This window comes from Carassius carassius, chromosome 24 (genome assembly GCF_963082965.1).
Source record: "Carassius carassius chromosome 24, fCarCar2.1, whole genome shotgun sequence".
NCBI lineage: Eukaryota > Metazoa > Chordata > Actinopteri > Cypriniformes > Cyprinidae > Carassius > Carassius carassius.
The window spans coordinates 1,691,450-1,705,981 of NC_081778.1; the positions used below are offsets into that span (position 1 = coordinate 1,691,450).

Here is a 14,532-nt window from a genome sequence, read left to right on the forward strand (position 1 = left end):
TGCACCATCCTAATGTTGATTTTTCTGCACTGTTGCTTATCTCCACAAAGGTCTCAACACTTTTCAAAGATGGCACGATTGGAGGTGACATCAATGTTGTAATTGTTGGACTAATACTGCTGGATGAAGACCAGGTGAGTTTGAGATGCCATAAATTGTATTGACTGAATATATTTAAAAACAAAGCAGAAGATCTTGGCTCTATTACATTGATAATGTGCATTCAAGTGAATATGTTAAACCAACAATAAGTAGGCTATATATTTGTAAAATAAATTAGATTTAAAGCCCTCTGGAGGTGATTGACGTCATGGACCATGAGAGGTTTAGAAAACAGAGAGCTTTGAAATTGAATGAAACATTGCTTCAGAAGGTGGATTTTATTGTCCTTGAGAGGCTTGTCTCCTTTGTTCTCTTTAAGGCGCTCTATCTGAACAGGTCTCATTTTTACGAAGACAGTATAATTGGATACACAACATTCCATTGGATTCCAGCCAAAAGCAGGCCAGCAAATGGCTGAAGGGCTCCGTTACTGATACACCTGTGCTAATGTTAATGAAGTTCTCGAGGAATGCAGAAAATTGGCTTTATCCCCCTTTTGACTGGAATAATTAGCCAGAGTCACTCAGGATCAGTGATGATGGGCTAATTACCCATACACTCATTTACTGAGGTGGGGTCAGTAGAGGTAGCTGGTAATTACTCGGTCCAGTCCATCATAAGCAGTTTGAGTTGTTCTTCCAACACTAGTCACCGGCGGCATGTCAGTGTTTCATTCTTTTGACTTCATTCTGCTCTTGACTCTAGTTAACTCTCTGCTCCCTCAGGATGGGCTAGTGATTAACCATCATGCGGATCACACTCTGAACAGTTTCTGCCAGTGGCAGTCAGGATTGGCTGGACGAGAAGGTCGCCGGCATGATCATGCCATCCTGCTAACCGGTCTGGATATCTGCTCCTGGAAGAATGAACCATGTGACACTCTGGGTAAGGACAACATCTGCTGATCTAACATGCGCTAGTCACATCTTTTGCAGCATCTCATGAGTGAGTGCATTTTAAGACATCATGCTTGTATGATGCAAAAATTATGTAAACACAGTTCTTTCTTAAGGTATTGTAATCATATGGGACAAAACATAGAAAATGTAAAAAGAAAAAGTTTAAAAGTCAGCATAAATGCAGTTTAAAGAGATCCATTGTCTTTGATGTTATTAATTGTAAAAATGACATTAATGTTAAGAAGAAGAGAAACGCTGCTCAATGCTCTTGTCTGGCAAACTTTGGTATAGTTTCAGAAGCTCTTTGCAGTTACACATTTAAAGCACTTTTTGTTTTATTGCACGTAATGTTTTTTGCCGTTTGTATTTTCTGAAGCTATTTAGATTAAAAAGGCAATTTAGTTGACAAATACTTGACTACACATTATTATTATTATTATTATTTGTTTTATTGTCATTGTATTTATTTATTTATTTATTTTTTAATTAATTCATTTATTTATATAAATTAATTTAACCCTTACGCCATTTTGACCTGGAGATAATATTTTCTTTTTCCCGAAAAACCTGTTAATGTTTTCGCATTGGACTACAACTTACTGACTTTGCTCATACAGGGTATGACAACTTCTCAAAAACAATTTTTTTTTTATGGGGGGGGGGGGGGGGGTGTTCTCAGTGCCAATTCCCAGCCCTAACAAATACTACTTGCTTAATCATGGCTCATGGCGATAAGCACATTTCTACAAAAAAATAATACAAATATCATTGTGTACCTTGAATGCAATATATGCAGTTTTTTTGGATTAAAGAGTCCACCAAATGCATAAATACATAAATGTGAATGTACAGTGGCATTGGTAACTAAAAACCTACACTAATGCTGCATTCACACCCATATGTTACAGTATAAGCCAAAAACACACTTTTATAAAGAGTTACAAAATCATTGGTGTGTTCTGACATTTAAGCTTAATGACCTAATATATGCTGTTTGTATGGTGATGTCTGCACTTAGTTATCATTAAACTGCACTCAGCTTCTGCTGTATTGTTACATTATTAGAGGTACAGTAAGAAGAAGCTTTTTCTCTAATAACCTGTTTCCTGTGAGAGCTCAAGCTGTGGTCTCCACCCTGTGCCACATAAAAGAATCTCTCCCTGCTAACCCCATTAGCAAAGTTAGCCATGCCCCTCAAATGCAAGGCCGCTGTTCAAAGGCTGCTAAGGAGTGTCAATGATTAACACTTGAGTGCAGACTCGCGCTCGGAGGTCAAGAGGTCAGGGGTTCTGGGAGATTTCACATCCCTTACAGGTCATGAACTGGAAGATTAAAGAGCTCCGCTGAACCTTTAATACTAGCATACACTATTTACATAGTCTGAGAAAACCACCGTATGCTTTGAATTGCCTTCATGCATCATCTCTGCACGACAGCGTCTTAAGAGAAAGAGATATTGAAGTATATATTTGTTATAGTGTTAAAAGCTCATTTATGAGATGGCATCATGTTTTAGTAACATGATTTTATTTTATGTATTTTACAGCACTAGAATCAATATAGTTTTTTGTTCTTCTTTGTCCCACTTGAGATTTTCAGTAAGGCCAGAAGACACACATATAAATCACCACATATTCTGGTGCAATTTGTGCAATACATGGAAGTATTTAATCACTCTCTGTATATGTGTCAAAAAACAGCACATAAATTATGCGATTAAATCAAAATATAATAAATCAGTCTCCTTTGGTCCTTTTGGGGTTTGACTTTGGTCCAACATACACTGGACTTCATCACCACAGGTTTTGTATTAAAGAGTTAGAAAGTCATTATTTGTCAAAAAATACAGTTCCCTTAGATCTCAGACAGAACTTTCTACAGTTAATATACTACTCCTATCTGTTGACAGCTTGGTATATAATGTTTTTCAGATTCATACTAGTTAAAGTAACTCGTATATCTGTTCAGATTTCCTGCAATGGACTCTGGATTTGATCTCTAGCTCTTTAACTAGCAGTGGTGAAACATATGCAATTGAAACCTTGATCTGATTACAGCAGTTCATCAGTCTCTCACAGTAAAAAATCTTGTATTTACTGCCCTCTCTTCTCAGCAATATGGATTATATGCATAATGGTGCTTCAAAAATTTGGGGTCATTAAGATTTTTATTGACTTATTTTATAAAAAAATAAATACAATTTATTTTTAATAAACGTTTTAATAAATTAATACTTAAAAAAAGGACATTAAATTGATCAAAAGTGGCAGTAGAGACATTTATAATGTTACAAAAGATTTATATTTAAAAAAAATACTGTTCTTTTGTACTTTCTACTCATCTGTGGATCCTGAAAAATCTAATTAATCACAGTTTCCACAAAGATATTGTGCAGCACAACTGTTTTAAACTTTGATAATAGTCAGAAATGTTTCTTGAGCAGTAAATCATCATATTATTCTGATTTCTGAAGATCATGTGACACTGAAGACTGGAGGAATGATGCTGAAAATACAGCGGAGCATCACAGAAATAAATTACACTTTCTAGCCTAGACTTACATACCCCTCATCGCTCATTCTTTCATCCATTTATTGTTTTGATTTCAGGTTTTGCTCCAATCAGTGGGATGTGTAGTAAGTACCGCAGCTGCACAATCAATGAGGACACGGGTCTCGGTCTGGCCTTCACCATCGCCCATGAATCTGGTCACAAGTAAGAGCTGAATTTATAATTAACCCTTTGTTTGAGTCCCTCAAATCCGGATTAACAAAAGCCTTCTTTTTCACAGCTTTGGAATGGTCCATGATGGCGAAGGAAACGTGTGCAAGAAGTCAGTTGGAAATATTATGTCTCCTACCTTGGCAGGACACAATGGCTTATTCTCCTGGTCATCCTGTAGCCGACAATATCTAAACCGATTTCTAAGGTGAGGTATCTTCTGACATCTAGAAATAGTTTCCCAAAAAACATTTAGGAATGCCTGTATCATGAGCAATATTTTTTTTATAACGAATCAATACAGTTACAATGTTGCTGCTGATATTTGTAATGAACTTTGAGTCACTTGGAAAGTCTATCTCAGAATCACATGCTTTACTCATTGGCAGCCCAAAGCGGCATGAGAAGTGCAAAGATATTAACAACTGTGCCCTTTACTGAGCATCTCCTGTCCATTAGTCATCCATGCAGAATCACCCAGCATGAGTCCAGCGAGAGTCTAGACACCAACCTCATCTTTAAAAGTAGTATTTGTAGTGCTCTTTTGGTTCTGATATCTAAAATTGAGCAGCTCCAGTGGGTTTTAAATTTCACTTTCTGTCTGAGAGCCACGTCTGTGCTCGTGAAAGTGGATCGGCATGACCTGTTGCCCTTAAATTACCCACCGTGTCAAATGAATCGGCCTTGTGCTCCGTTATCGTGATGAGCTCATCTTCTTCACTGCCGCCTGGATCAACAGCTCTAGGCCTCAGCAGATGAAGGGATTCAATACCAGGCGTTTGTCAGATGCTTGGAGCTGTTTCACCTGTTTCCTAAAGCTCCTCTTCCAGCTACTCTTCATGTGGAGACTGAAGAAAATGGTGCTTGCAGAAATCTACAGGGTTTTAAAATTGGTCACTACAGCATGATGCACACACCATTGTGGTTGAAGGTTGCAGTTGGATTCTTGTCAGTCTCAAGATTTAATAGTGCAGTAATCTAGAAAATTAAGCTGAGGGAAGTATGCTTTCTGTGGCTTCCTATAGCTCAAACAGCGCTAGCAACACTAAGGTCCTTTAAAAATTATTTTACTGAGCATGTGCAAAACGTAATAAAAGCTCACTGAGACGAGACAGAGACAATCATTTTATTAGCAAAATTAGCATGCACGTAATTAGAATGTGTGGTCTAAAACGCAACTGCCCCCATTACAGTTTGCAAGCTACACGGCAAGAACTGCTGGCTGGTACAGAAACTGCGGGTGGACAAGGTCTGTTTCCAGCTGTATTTTAAGAGAGAAATGGAGTGAAAGTCATTTGATTACAAAGGTGAAACCAAGCAACATGGCATAGAGTGATGTATTTTTAAATTTAAACCCAGAATCAAGTTACATTGAATCACTTCCGGTTCCATGTCCTGAAGTCAGTAATTTTTAAGGGTTTTTGGTCAAGAAATAATGTCTATGGTAAACACAAGCTCAAGATGTTTTCTTGATTTATACTAAAACATAAAATACATCAGTATGATTTTTATAAAGCTTTCACTTGTCCTAAAAAAGACAAAAAAAAAATTGTCTAAATAGGACCATAGGACCAATGTCATCAGACCCATCTACTCACTAGTTGCTTTCACAGCTTCATTGTTTATAATCGCACTCTTGCAAACTATTCTACCTCAAGCTTTCAGTGAAATGTTTTTTTTTTTAAATAAAGACCGAAAGAGCTGTCAAAGCTTAGCTATGAACAGAACTGGTGTGTTGGCCTTGTATTTATTTATTTATTCATTTTAGGTACAATTTTTTTTTTTTTTTTTTGGTAACACTTTGCAATAAGATGCATTCGTTAACAATAGTTAACATGAACTAAGAATGAAAAAATTATTCTACAGCTAGTTCATTTCAACAATTATTAATGCATAATTTAAATCAAATGTTGTGCTTGTTAACATTAGTTAATGCACTGTGAATGTGAATGTACAAATAACATTAACTAATAGAATATTAAGTAACCTTTTAAGTAAAATTGTAAGTTTTAGGATGTTTTGCATCATGAGTTTTCTTTTGGGGGGGGGGGGGGGGCACAAAAGGATACACCCTACACAAGGCCTCCTGCTGAAAAAGTTGGTGTAGGGAACCAGGACTGGTCTACAAAAATACTTTACTCTATCTCTCTGATTACTATATACACAGAGTTCACTCTCATTGGTAGTTGCCCTTTATTTGCATAATGCTAAACTTTTCTCAACTTTCTCAAATTCCGGAACATGCCTGCATCCCAATCACTGTCACTCATGTCCGCGGAAATCCAGCTTTCTATTGAAAATGAATGTGTGATGCTTTGTTGCTTTAAGTGTGAATGGGGCTTTAGCCAAAGGAGTCAGTGTTTTGAATTCCTCCGTCTCACTTAGTTCTGAAAACCTGCAATGTCTTCAGTGTCACCAGGGTCTGCCTGTGAACCACAGCTTTCCCGGGACTGTCTGGGCATCTGAAGGCAACAAAGTGCAGAGCAATCATCCCTCAGTTCTCTTTCCACACCCACGACACCCCAAAAACAGCAGCATGCTGCAGATAAATACGGCGACTCTGTCTCCATCAGCTGTCCTCCCATCTGTTTCCCATTCCTCATCAGCAGCCTCACCTACGTCACCATGTGCCTGTCGACATATAGCCTGCAGATCACAGACCTTCAAGTAGCTGCTCTCAGACCTTCTATCCTTCTTCTCCATAACCTTCCGCTTTTATCACTAATAAAACAGAGCTTGAAAGGGAGTCTGGCCCAAGCTGCTCTGTCTTAAAGCTGTCGCTCGCCTTAATCTGAGGAGGAAACTTAAAGAGGTGACCCTGGGAGAACTGAGTGGTGATGAGGAACTGAATCAGATTCATCTGACGCAGACATTCCTGCCTCTGCAGTCCAGATGCTGCCACATTGATCCATCTCCAGATAATTGGAAGCAGGACTTACATGCACTGCATGAAGGATGCACTGAATCACTGAGGGATTCTGGGGTCGCTGGACTAATTATAGTTGATTGTTCTGCAACAAGGACATTTACAGATACAAAGTGTTAACCAGTCGTTCAGAAAATCAAAAAGTGTAACCATATAAAGATCAAGCACAAGTGAAGTCATCCACTACTAGTCAACACAGACCCAATGCTGCAACCGGTTATTGATCTAAAGAACTGACAGACAGCTTCATAACATCACTTGTTTGGTAGTGATGAGAAGAAGTAGGGCAATTCAGTTAATTGGAATAAGACAGTGTAATTTGTGTGATTATTAAATTGCAAAAGCATTGACTGAATTAAATAATTATAAGATAAAGGTAAAGTAAACAAGTGATTGGTTTTGGTATGAAAATGAAGACATTTTGACATCCGTAAATATTAGTATTGTACAGGTGCATCTCAATAAATTAGAATGTCATGGAAAAGTTCATTTATTTCAGTAATTCAACTCAAATTGTGAAACTTGTGTATTAAATAAATTCAGTGCACACAGACTGGAGTAGTTTAAGTCTTTGGTTCTTTTAAATATGATGATTTTGGCTCACATAAAAAAAACACCAATTCACTATTGCAACAAATTAGAATACTTCAAAAGACCAATTAAAAAAAAGAATAATTTATTGAATTGTTGGCCTTCTGGAAATTATGTTCATTTACTGTAAATGTACTCAACGCTTTGTAGGAGCTCCTTTTGCTTTAATTTCTGCCTCAATTCGGCATGTCATGGAGGTGATCAGTTTGTGGCACTGCTGAGGTGGAAGCCCAGGTTTCTTTGACAGTGGCCTTCAGCTCATCTGCATTGTTTGGTCTCTTGTTTCTCATCTTCCTCTTGACAATAGCCCTTAGATTCTCTCTGGGGTTCAGGTCTGGTGAGTTTGCTGGCCAGTCAACACACCAACACCATGGTCATTTAACCAACTTTGGTGCTTTTGGCAGTGTGGGCAGGTGCCAAATCCTGCTGGAAATTGAATTCAGGATCTCAAAATAGCTGGTCAGCAGAAGGAAGCATGAAGTGCTCCAAAATGTCTTGGTAAATGGGTGCAGTGACTTTGGTTTTCAAAAAACACAATGGACCAACACCAGCAGATGACATTGCACCCCAAAACATCACAGACTCAACACTGGACTTCAAGCAACTTGGGCTATAAGCTTCTCCACCCTTCCTCCAGACTCTAGGACCTTGGTTTCCAAATGAAATACAAAACTTGCTCTCATCTGCAAAGAGGACTTTGGACCACTGAGCAACAGTCCAGTTCACTCAAATTCTTGAATCTATTTTGCTTGACAATCCTCTACAGCTCTCTCGGTTGGTTGTGCATTTTTTTCTTCCACACTTTTTCCTTCCACTCAACTTTCGGTTAACATGCTTGGATACAGCACTCTGTGAACAGCCAGCTTCTTTGGCAATGAATGTTTGTGGCTTACCCTCCTTGTGAAGGGAATCAATGATTGTCTTTTGGACAACGGTCAGATCAGCAGTCTTCCCCATGATTGTGTAGCTTAGTGAACCAAGCTGAGAGACCATTTTGAAGGCTCAGGAATCTTGTGGATCTTGTTGACTGCCGAGCCACAACAGAGAGAAGGGAGCTAGGAGCAATGGCGGAGACGACAGGTCAATGGACTGAGGTGGAGTCCAGGCCTCGGAGGATGGAGGCAGAGGAGAGGGAGACTTTGACCACGGCGACGCTGGAGGATGGCAGTCCCGCGTGGATCAAAACGCATAGATGGTGGGCTGAGGGCGATCAGAGGGGCTGCCAGAGGACATCAGTGAAGGAGGCATTTTTGAGTGGAGGCAACCATGGATGAAGGAGGGCTGGATGGGACCAGCAGAGACAACGGAGAGAGGAGAGGGGTCAGTTTGATATCCAGATCAGATTCCCAGTCAATGATATCCTCCTCCTAATATGGTCCCTTTTGCCGCACCATAGTCAGCTCTCTGTGCTTACACCGTCTGCGGCACTATCCCTAGTCACAGGCACTGTTGCTGGCTCACACACCTTGACTGACGTCTGCCACAGCACTGGCTCCATGGCAATCCTCAGTCCTGTCGCTCCATGCAGCGATGGCTCATTGGTCTCGTTGGGCTCTGGCTCTTCGTCAGCAGTGGGCTCCGGCATGCGCTCCGCACATTGGGGAGATGGTGGGCTGGGCTCTGGATCAGGAGTGGCACTGGCTATTAATCTCTGGGAAGCTGCAGGAATGGATATCCATTTCTTGCCAGTGTCCACTCCACAAAGGCAGTCCACTCAAGGGCCATCTTCGGACGATGGCACTCTGAACGCAGTGTTGAGGCTGGCATCATAGAACACACAGAGCTTGTCGTCATTAAGTGGTGAGATGGGCCACAGCCAGAAACAGTCGGGTCTGACTGATTCTCTGATTCTGAGCTAATTCCGCTCATGAGAATCAGAAAAACACTGGGGAGCAAAACACACACAGACAGTCCAGAACCCTGACAGTATTATTATTATTAGTATTATTTTATAGTCATACAAAAATTTGCAGCCCTACAAACCTCTTTCTTTTCTTTCTTTTTTTAAAAATCACAGTCACAAACATTTTTATAAATTTAAAAATACAAATATTTAAATGAATGAATCAATCAATAAACAAATCAATCAACCAATTAGATTTTTTCCCACCAAATCCTGCAGCTCTAAATGCTTGTATTATTTTGTAAACTATTGCATGAGTGCAGCAGTGTGTTGATTTTATTGTTAAGATTCATCCATTGTCAGTTTTGATTCAGCACCTGTATTAATATATTTTTGGAGATGTGAGTGTTGCATATATTTAGACATAACAGACCAGTCGATGTGACCCCCATTACAAACATACATCCCTCACAGACTCACATACTGACCCAATCTCGTCATGGAGCGGGCGAGCGGCCCGGACCGCCTGCTAAACTACTCAGAGCTCGTTCAGGGCTTCACCATGTGTCTGATTGTGTGAAGCACACACTATTAAACAATGTTAAATGCTTTCTCATGATCCTTGATATCGCTTACACACGGAGCCTAGCTGTCGGCCCGTATAATAACGGCAGCATTCAATAACATACGTAATGATGAAGTCAGAGGATGTGTTGAAAAGAGAGATGTCTAAATGTAGCCGAGGGAACTCCAGTTGTTATGTTGTCATGGTTCCTGCTTTACTGTACGGGACTTGAGCGGTTTTACAGTAGTGTTTGTGTCTCAGTACTTCACAGGCCACCTGTCTGTCTGACGAGCCCAACGCCATCCAGGAGTACAAGTACCCTGAGAAACTGCCCGGAGAGCTGTATGACGCTGACACGCAGTGCAAGTGGCAGTTCGGAGAGAAAGCTAAACTGTGCACTCTGGACTTCAAGAAGGCAAGTCCATTAATTTCAGTATTTCATATTGTTTTATATATGAAACACTCCAGAAAAGACCAGTTTGTTCCCCATCAAGTAATGTCAGATGATTTGAGAGCACATAAATGTCACCACATAACTGAACATTTTGCACATTCTTGAAGATGAGCAATTTAGGCAAGAACCACTGCTCATTTAGCCTGTAAATGAGGGGAACGTTAACTCTGCAAAATCACTTCACCATAATGATAAAACTTAATTAGAGGATTAGTTGCCTAATTTTGCTCTTGTCTGGTTGCAAGGAGCTCTCCGTTCTTGTCAGGAACTAAAAAAAAGAGAGGAATCCTTATGAAATTGCCCAACACATAAATTTTATACTTTGACCAAAATCAGAAGAATGCACTTCCAAATTTAAAAATGGGTACTTCCTATTTGATGGCAGAATTAAACGACATGAGTTTCCATTCTGTTACAGGCTTAACGGTCACACTTTATTTTAAGGTCCAATTCTCGCTATTAACAAACTATAATCCAGGATTTTCTGACTGGTTGTAATTTGCACACCTGCTTCCAAACATGAACTACTGTACCATTCAAAGGCTTGAGTTTTTTAATACTTTTTAATATTCTTTTTCCCACCGAGGCTGCACATGTTTGATCATAAATACCGTAAGAACAGTAATACAGTTCAGAATAGCTGTTTTCTATGTGAATACCTGTTCAGCAGTGGAGCAGGATCAGGAATGACTCAACTGAGACTGAACAAAAACTGTGACACTGCATAATAACACACATGTGCCACATTTTCTATATAATCATATAGTTTTTCAGGATATGTTGATCTGTGAAATTTTGTGTGCATAATCCAGTCATTCCAATAAGAATCCATTCAATCGAGAGTTTCATGTAAGGGCAAAAAACTTTCCCATGCAAATTTAGCTCATTTTCAAGTTAGTTACGTTAATTCAGAGCACTGATCAACAAAAACCTGCTTAGTTTGGTGACTTCTGTTTCAACAGGACATTTTTTTGCTAATGAAATTTTTCATGATTTTTCTTCACATGATTCATATTTGCATATTTAAAACATGGCATTTTTAAAAGGGCTGTGTAGACTTTTTATAGTCATTGTATGTCTATATAAAGAAGTTTATCAAATGTTTGGACACAAATGTGATGCTTAAAGTAGATTGCAACTCTTTTGTTTTCTTCTCTTTTTTTTACTATACATTTAGCAAATTTAGAGACAAATTTAGAGACAAAAGACAGGAAACATATACCAACTTTATAAGGCACGCTTAGTAGCATGCAAAAAAAGGACTTAATTTAACAAAATTGTAAATCTGGATGCATTAACACAGTAACAATGATCTATACTTATTTTTTTTCCTTAAACTTTGAAAAACTCTGAAGAAATAAAGTAATGTTTAGAATTTCTTCCATTTCCTTGTGTGAATATTATATTTACCCACCAAAATTACCATGATCAAAAGGTCAGAAAAGTGGGTTTTCCGAATATTCTTAAAAAAAAAAAAAACACCTTGATCTTCTAAAATGAATGTATGAATATTGTACTTTTTCACTGAGCACCAATTGTCTCTCCCAAACATTTAGAGTAAGTAGAAAAGCTGCTCAGGAGTTTCATGAATATTGCACACTTTTTCCACCAATGTCTCTGTTTTCTGTGAACGTTTGACCTGCATCCAGAGAGTCTGATGCACAAATGCCCTGGTCTGTGCTGTTATACTAATGTCTGATTGCTCATAATATCAGGAGAGCACTGTCTTTATTTCTCTGTTGCTCAGATCAGCTGTAAAGTTCTTTAATGCAGGAATTTAGGTCTGAACTCAATAGAGATTTGCTGAAGTTATTTTTCCACTGTGTTGTCTATACATCTAAAATTGGAGCTCTCCATAGAGAAATCTTCTGGAGTGAGGCTCTGGCCGATCCCTCTCCAATCCCGCTCGCTCTCCTGAAGCAGATGCAGAGCTAAATATAATTTGGAGGGATGCCAGTGTGAATCTCTCTTCACTGCGCTCATATTGTCCTGATCTCACCTAACTCTGTACTGCAATCAATGAGATGAGGTGAGGTGAGAGACTGGGCACTGATGCCACCGACTGACACAAAGCAAGATGAATGTTAATTATTCAGCACAAACAAGCTATGATCAAGAAACACATTTCACATTTAGCACACAGATTTCAATATATATGTACTGTAAACATGCACTTAGCCATTTTTCTTTATATTGTGCTAGCCAATACCACAGATGTTATACTGACACCTATTGGTGTGGATGTAAGATTGCAGTAGCACTACTTACAGGGGTATTTCTCACCCATGATGAATTAATTTCAACCAAAAGTAGGGCAGTTTATAAGTAGCAAGTTATTCGTTTTTCTTCACGCCACGATTTTAACATTGGAGTATGAAATCTCTCTGGACAAAAAATAAAAAAATAAAGTTTTTTTCTTCTTTTTTTTTGTGCTGAACACAAAAGAAGATATTTTAGGAAACAAACCGTTGCCGGTAGCCATTGACTTTCCATAGTATGGAAAATAATCTCACTTGAATGCATATTTTGAGCTATAAGTCAATGTATGGATCTAAATACTATTCATTTAATTTACTTTAGGGCTAAAACTTATTCACAGTGGAAATATTTGCTTAGAAAGGACTCATTAAACTGATCAAATAAAGACATTTATAATGTTACAGAAGATTTATATTTCAAATGAATTCTGTTCTTGTAAACTTTCTATCCATCTGTGAATTCTGAAAAATAAAATGTTTTTCAACATTGATAATAATCAGAAATGTTTCTTGATGATTTCTGAAGATCGTGTGACACTGAAGACTGGAGCAATGATGCTGAAAATACAGCTGCTCATCACAGAAATAATTTACATTTGACAGTATATTCACACAGAAAACAGCTATATTATTATTTTTTTTGTTTGTTTGTTTTTTGTACTGTATTTTTGATCAAATAAGTTCAGCCTTAAAGAACAGAAGAGACTCAAAAACAATCTTACCATCCCTAAACATTTGATCAGTAGTGTATAAGTACCCAAAATGGAGTAAAAAATTCATATTTTTAAAATTTATATTTAATTTTGTGACAATAAATAGTATAGCCTTACAAAAAACATGATAGTGTTGGATAGTGAATTGTTTCTTTAATTCATAATCTGTGTAAACATCAAATGGAAATTTGAAGATGAATTTACATTCGACTGTAAGAGCAAAGCACAAAGACGGGCTCCTCATTTCAGAATGTCACTGAACGGGACAGAAATGGTTCTGTTGATGTTCTTCAGTCATGCTGAGCTCCCTCTGCTTTCACTGTGAATTAGCATCTTGATACTGTCTGGCCACGGGACCGTGATGGGCTGAGACGAGCGCTGTGTGATTGCTCTCCTCATGCTCAGCAGGAGCAGCAGGGACGGATTCCAGGAGGTCACGCTTTAACACACAACTGCAGAACTTGTGCTGGGATTTGGATCGTGATCACTCTGGCAGACTGCCGCCTTTTCCTCCCATCTGTGCTCCCATTGTCAAAATATGATACAATAATCCAGATGTGAGTAATACGGACATGTAAAGCGTGCAGCCATTCCTCATTCTTCTCACAGAGCCGGTGAATGAGAGGAGCGTTGCGATGAAGATGTAGATATATGGGAGCCATCCAGTAAAACACTTTTAGGATATCTAAATTGTTAAATTTAACTATGCAGTACAGTATGTTTCATAAATTATACTTTAGTGGGGGACATTTTTGATTAGTTCTCAAATAAAACAAAAAAAATTATATTCTTCAAACTATACTCTTTACATTTATTTTCACATCTATTGCATGCACATGGTCAACCTTCAAGTGGATTCGGGTGTAATGTGCTAACACAAAAATAGAGACAAGAAAAAAAAGAAATGGGTTGTTTCTGAATTTAAATTCTGCAGTACTTCCCAGTTTTAATAAAGCTACTCTCATGGCAAGATGTAAAACGTAAAGCATTTGTGTTGAGCTTCTGGCAGAGATGTGCAGGCCTGTCACTTCTCATCTCCGTGATAATAACCTCAGCTGTTCTCTGAACGTTTGATGCAGTGGTACTGACAGCAGTATTGAGGACCATCGCTTGAGGACAGTGATTCTTTGTCATAAAAAAAAAAATTACAAATTCTAAATGAATTCCAAAGGAACTGAAAAGATTAGTTTTAATCGTTAGAAATGTTTTTTTTATCCTCAACACAATTTATTTGTATTATTATTTTGACACTTTTTATAATTATAGTAAGGTTAAAGTTAAAAGACATTTCAAAAGGGTGGTACGGGTGATGCCAGAAGTCTATTCTTATCTATCCTTTAGAAATGTAATGATGTTAGTTGCAGGATCACTCACATTTGTATATGGAAATCTAATTGACTTCATTTCATTTTAAATTACAGCTGTAAAATGACAATACAAATATTATGATTGACTTAATT

The 14,532-nt window shown here is 38.3% G+C and overlaps 1 protein-coding gene across 1 annotated transcript in view; it reads left to right on the forward strand.

The window, feature by feature from the left end:
- The window catches only part of LOC132102694 (A disintegrin and metalloproteinase with thrombospondin motifs 16-like), an 84,665-nt gene that overhangs the window by 25,120 nt on the left and 45,013 nt on the right, over positions 1 to 14,532 (forward strand). The window contains exons 6-10 of the mRNA XM_059507295.1: positions 51 to 134; positions 828 to 987; positions 3,611 to 3,716; positions 3,793 to 3,930; positions 9,909 to 10,062. Of these exons, the coding sequence (XP_059363278.1) occupies positions 51 to 134; positions 828 to 987; positions 3,611 to 3,716; positions 3,793 to 3,930; positions 9,909 to 10,062 (642 nt within the window). The remainder of the gene's footprint in view (positions 1 to 50; positions 135 to 827; positions 988 to 3,610; positions 3,717 to 3,792; positions 3,931 to 9,908; positions 10,063 to 14,532) is intronic.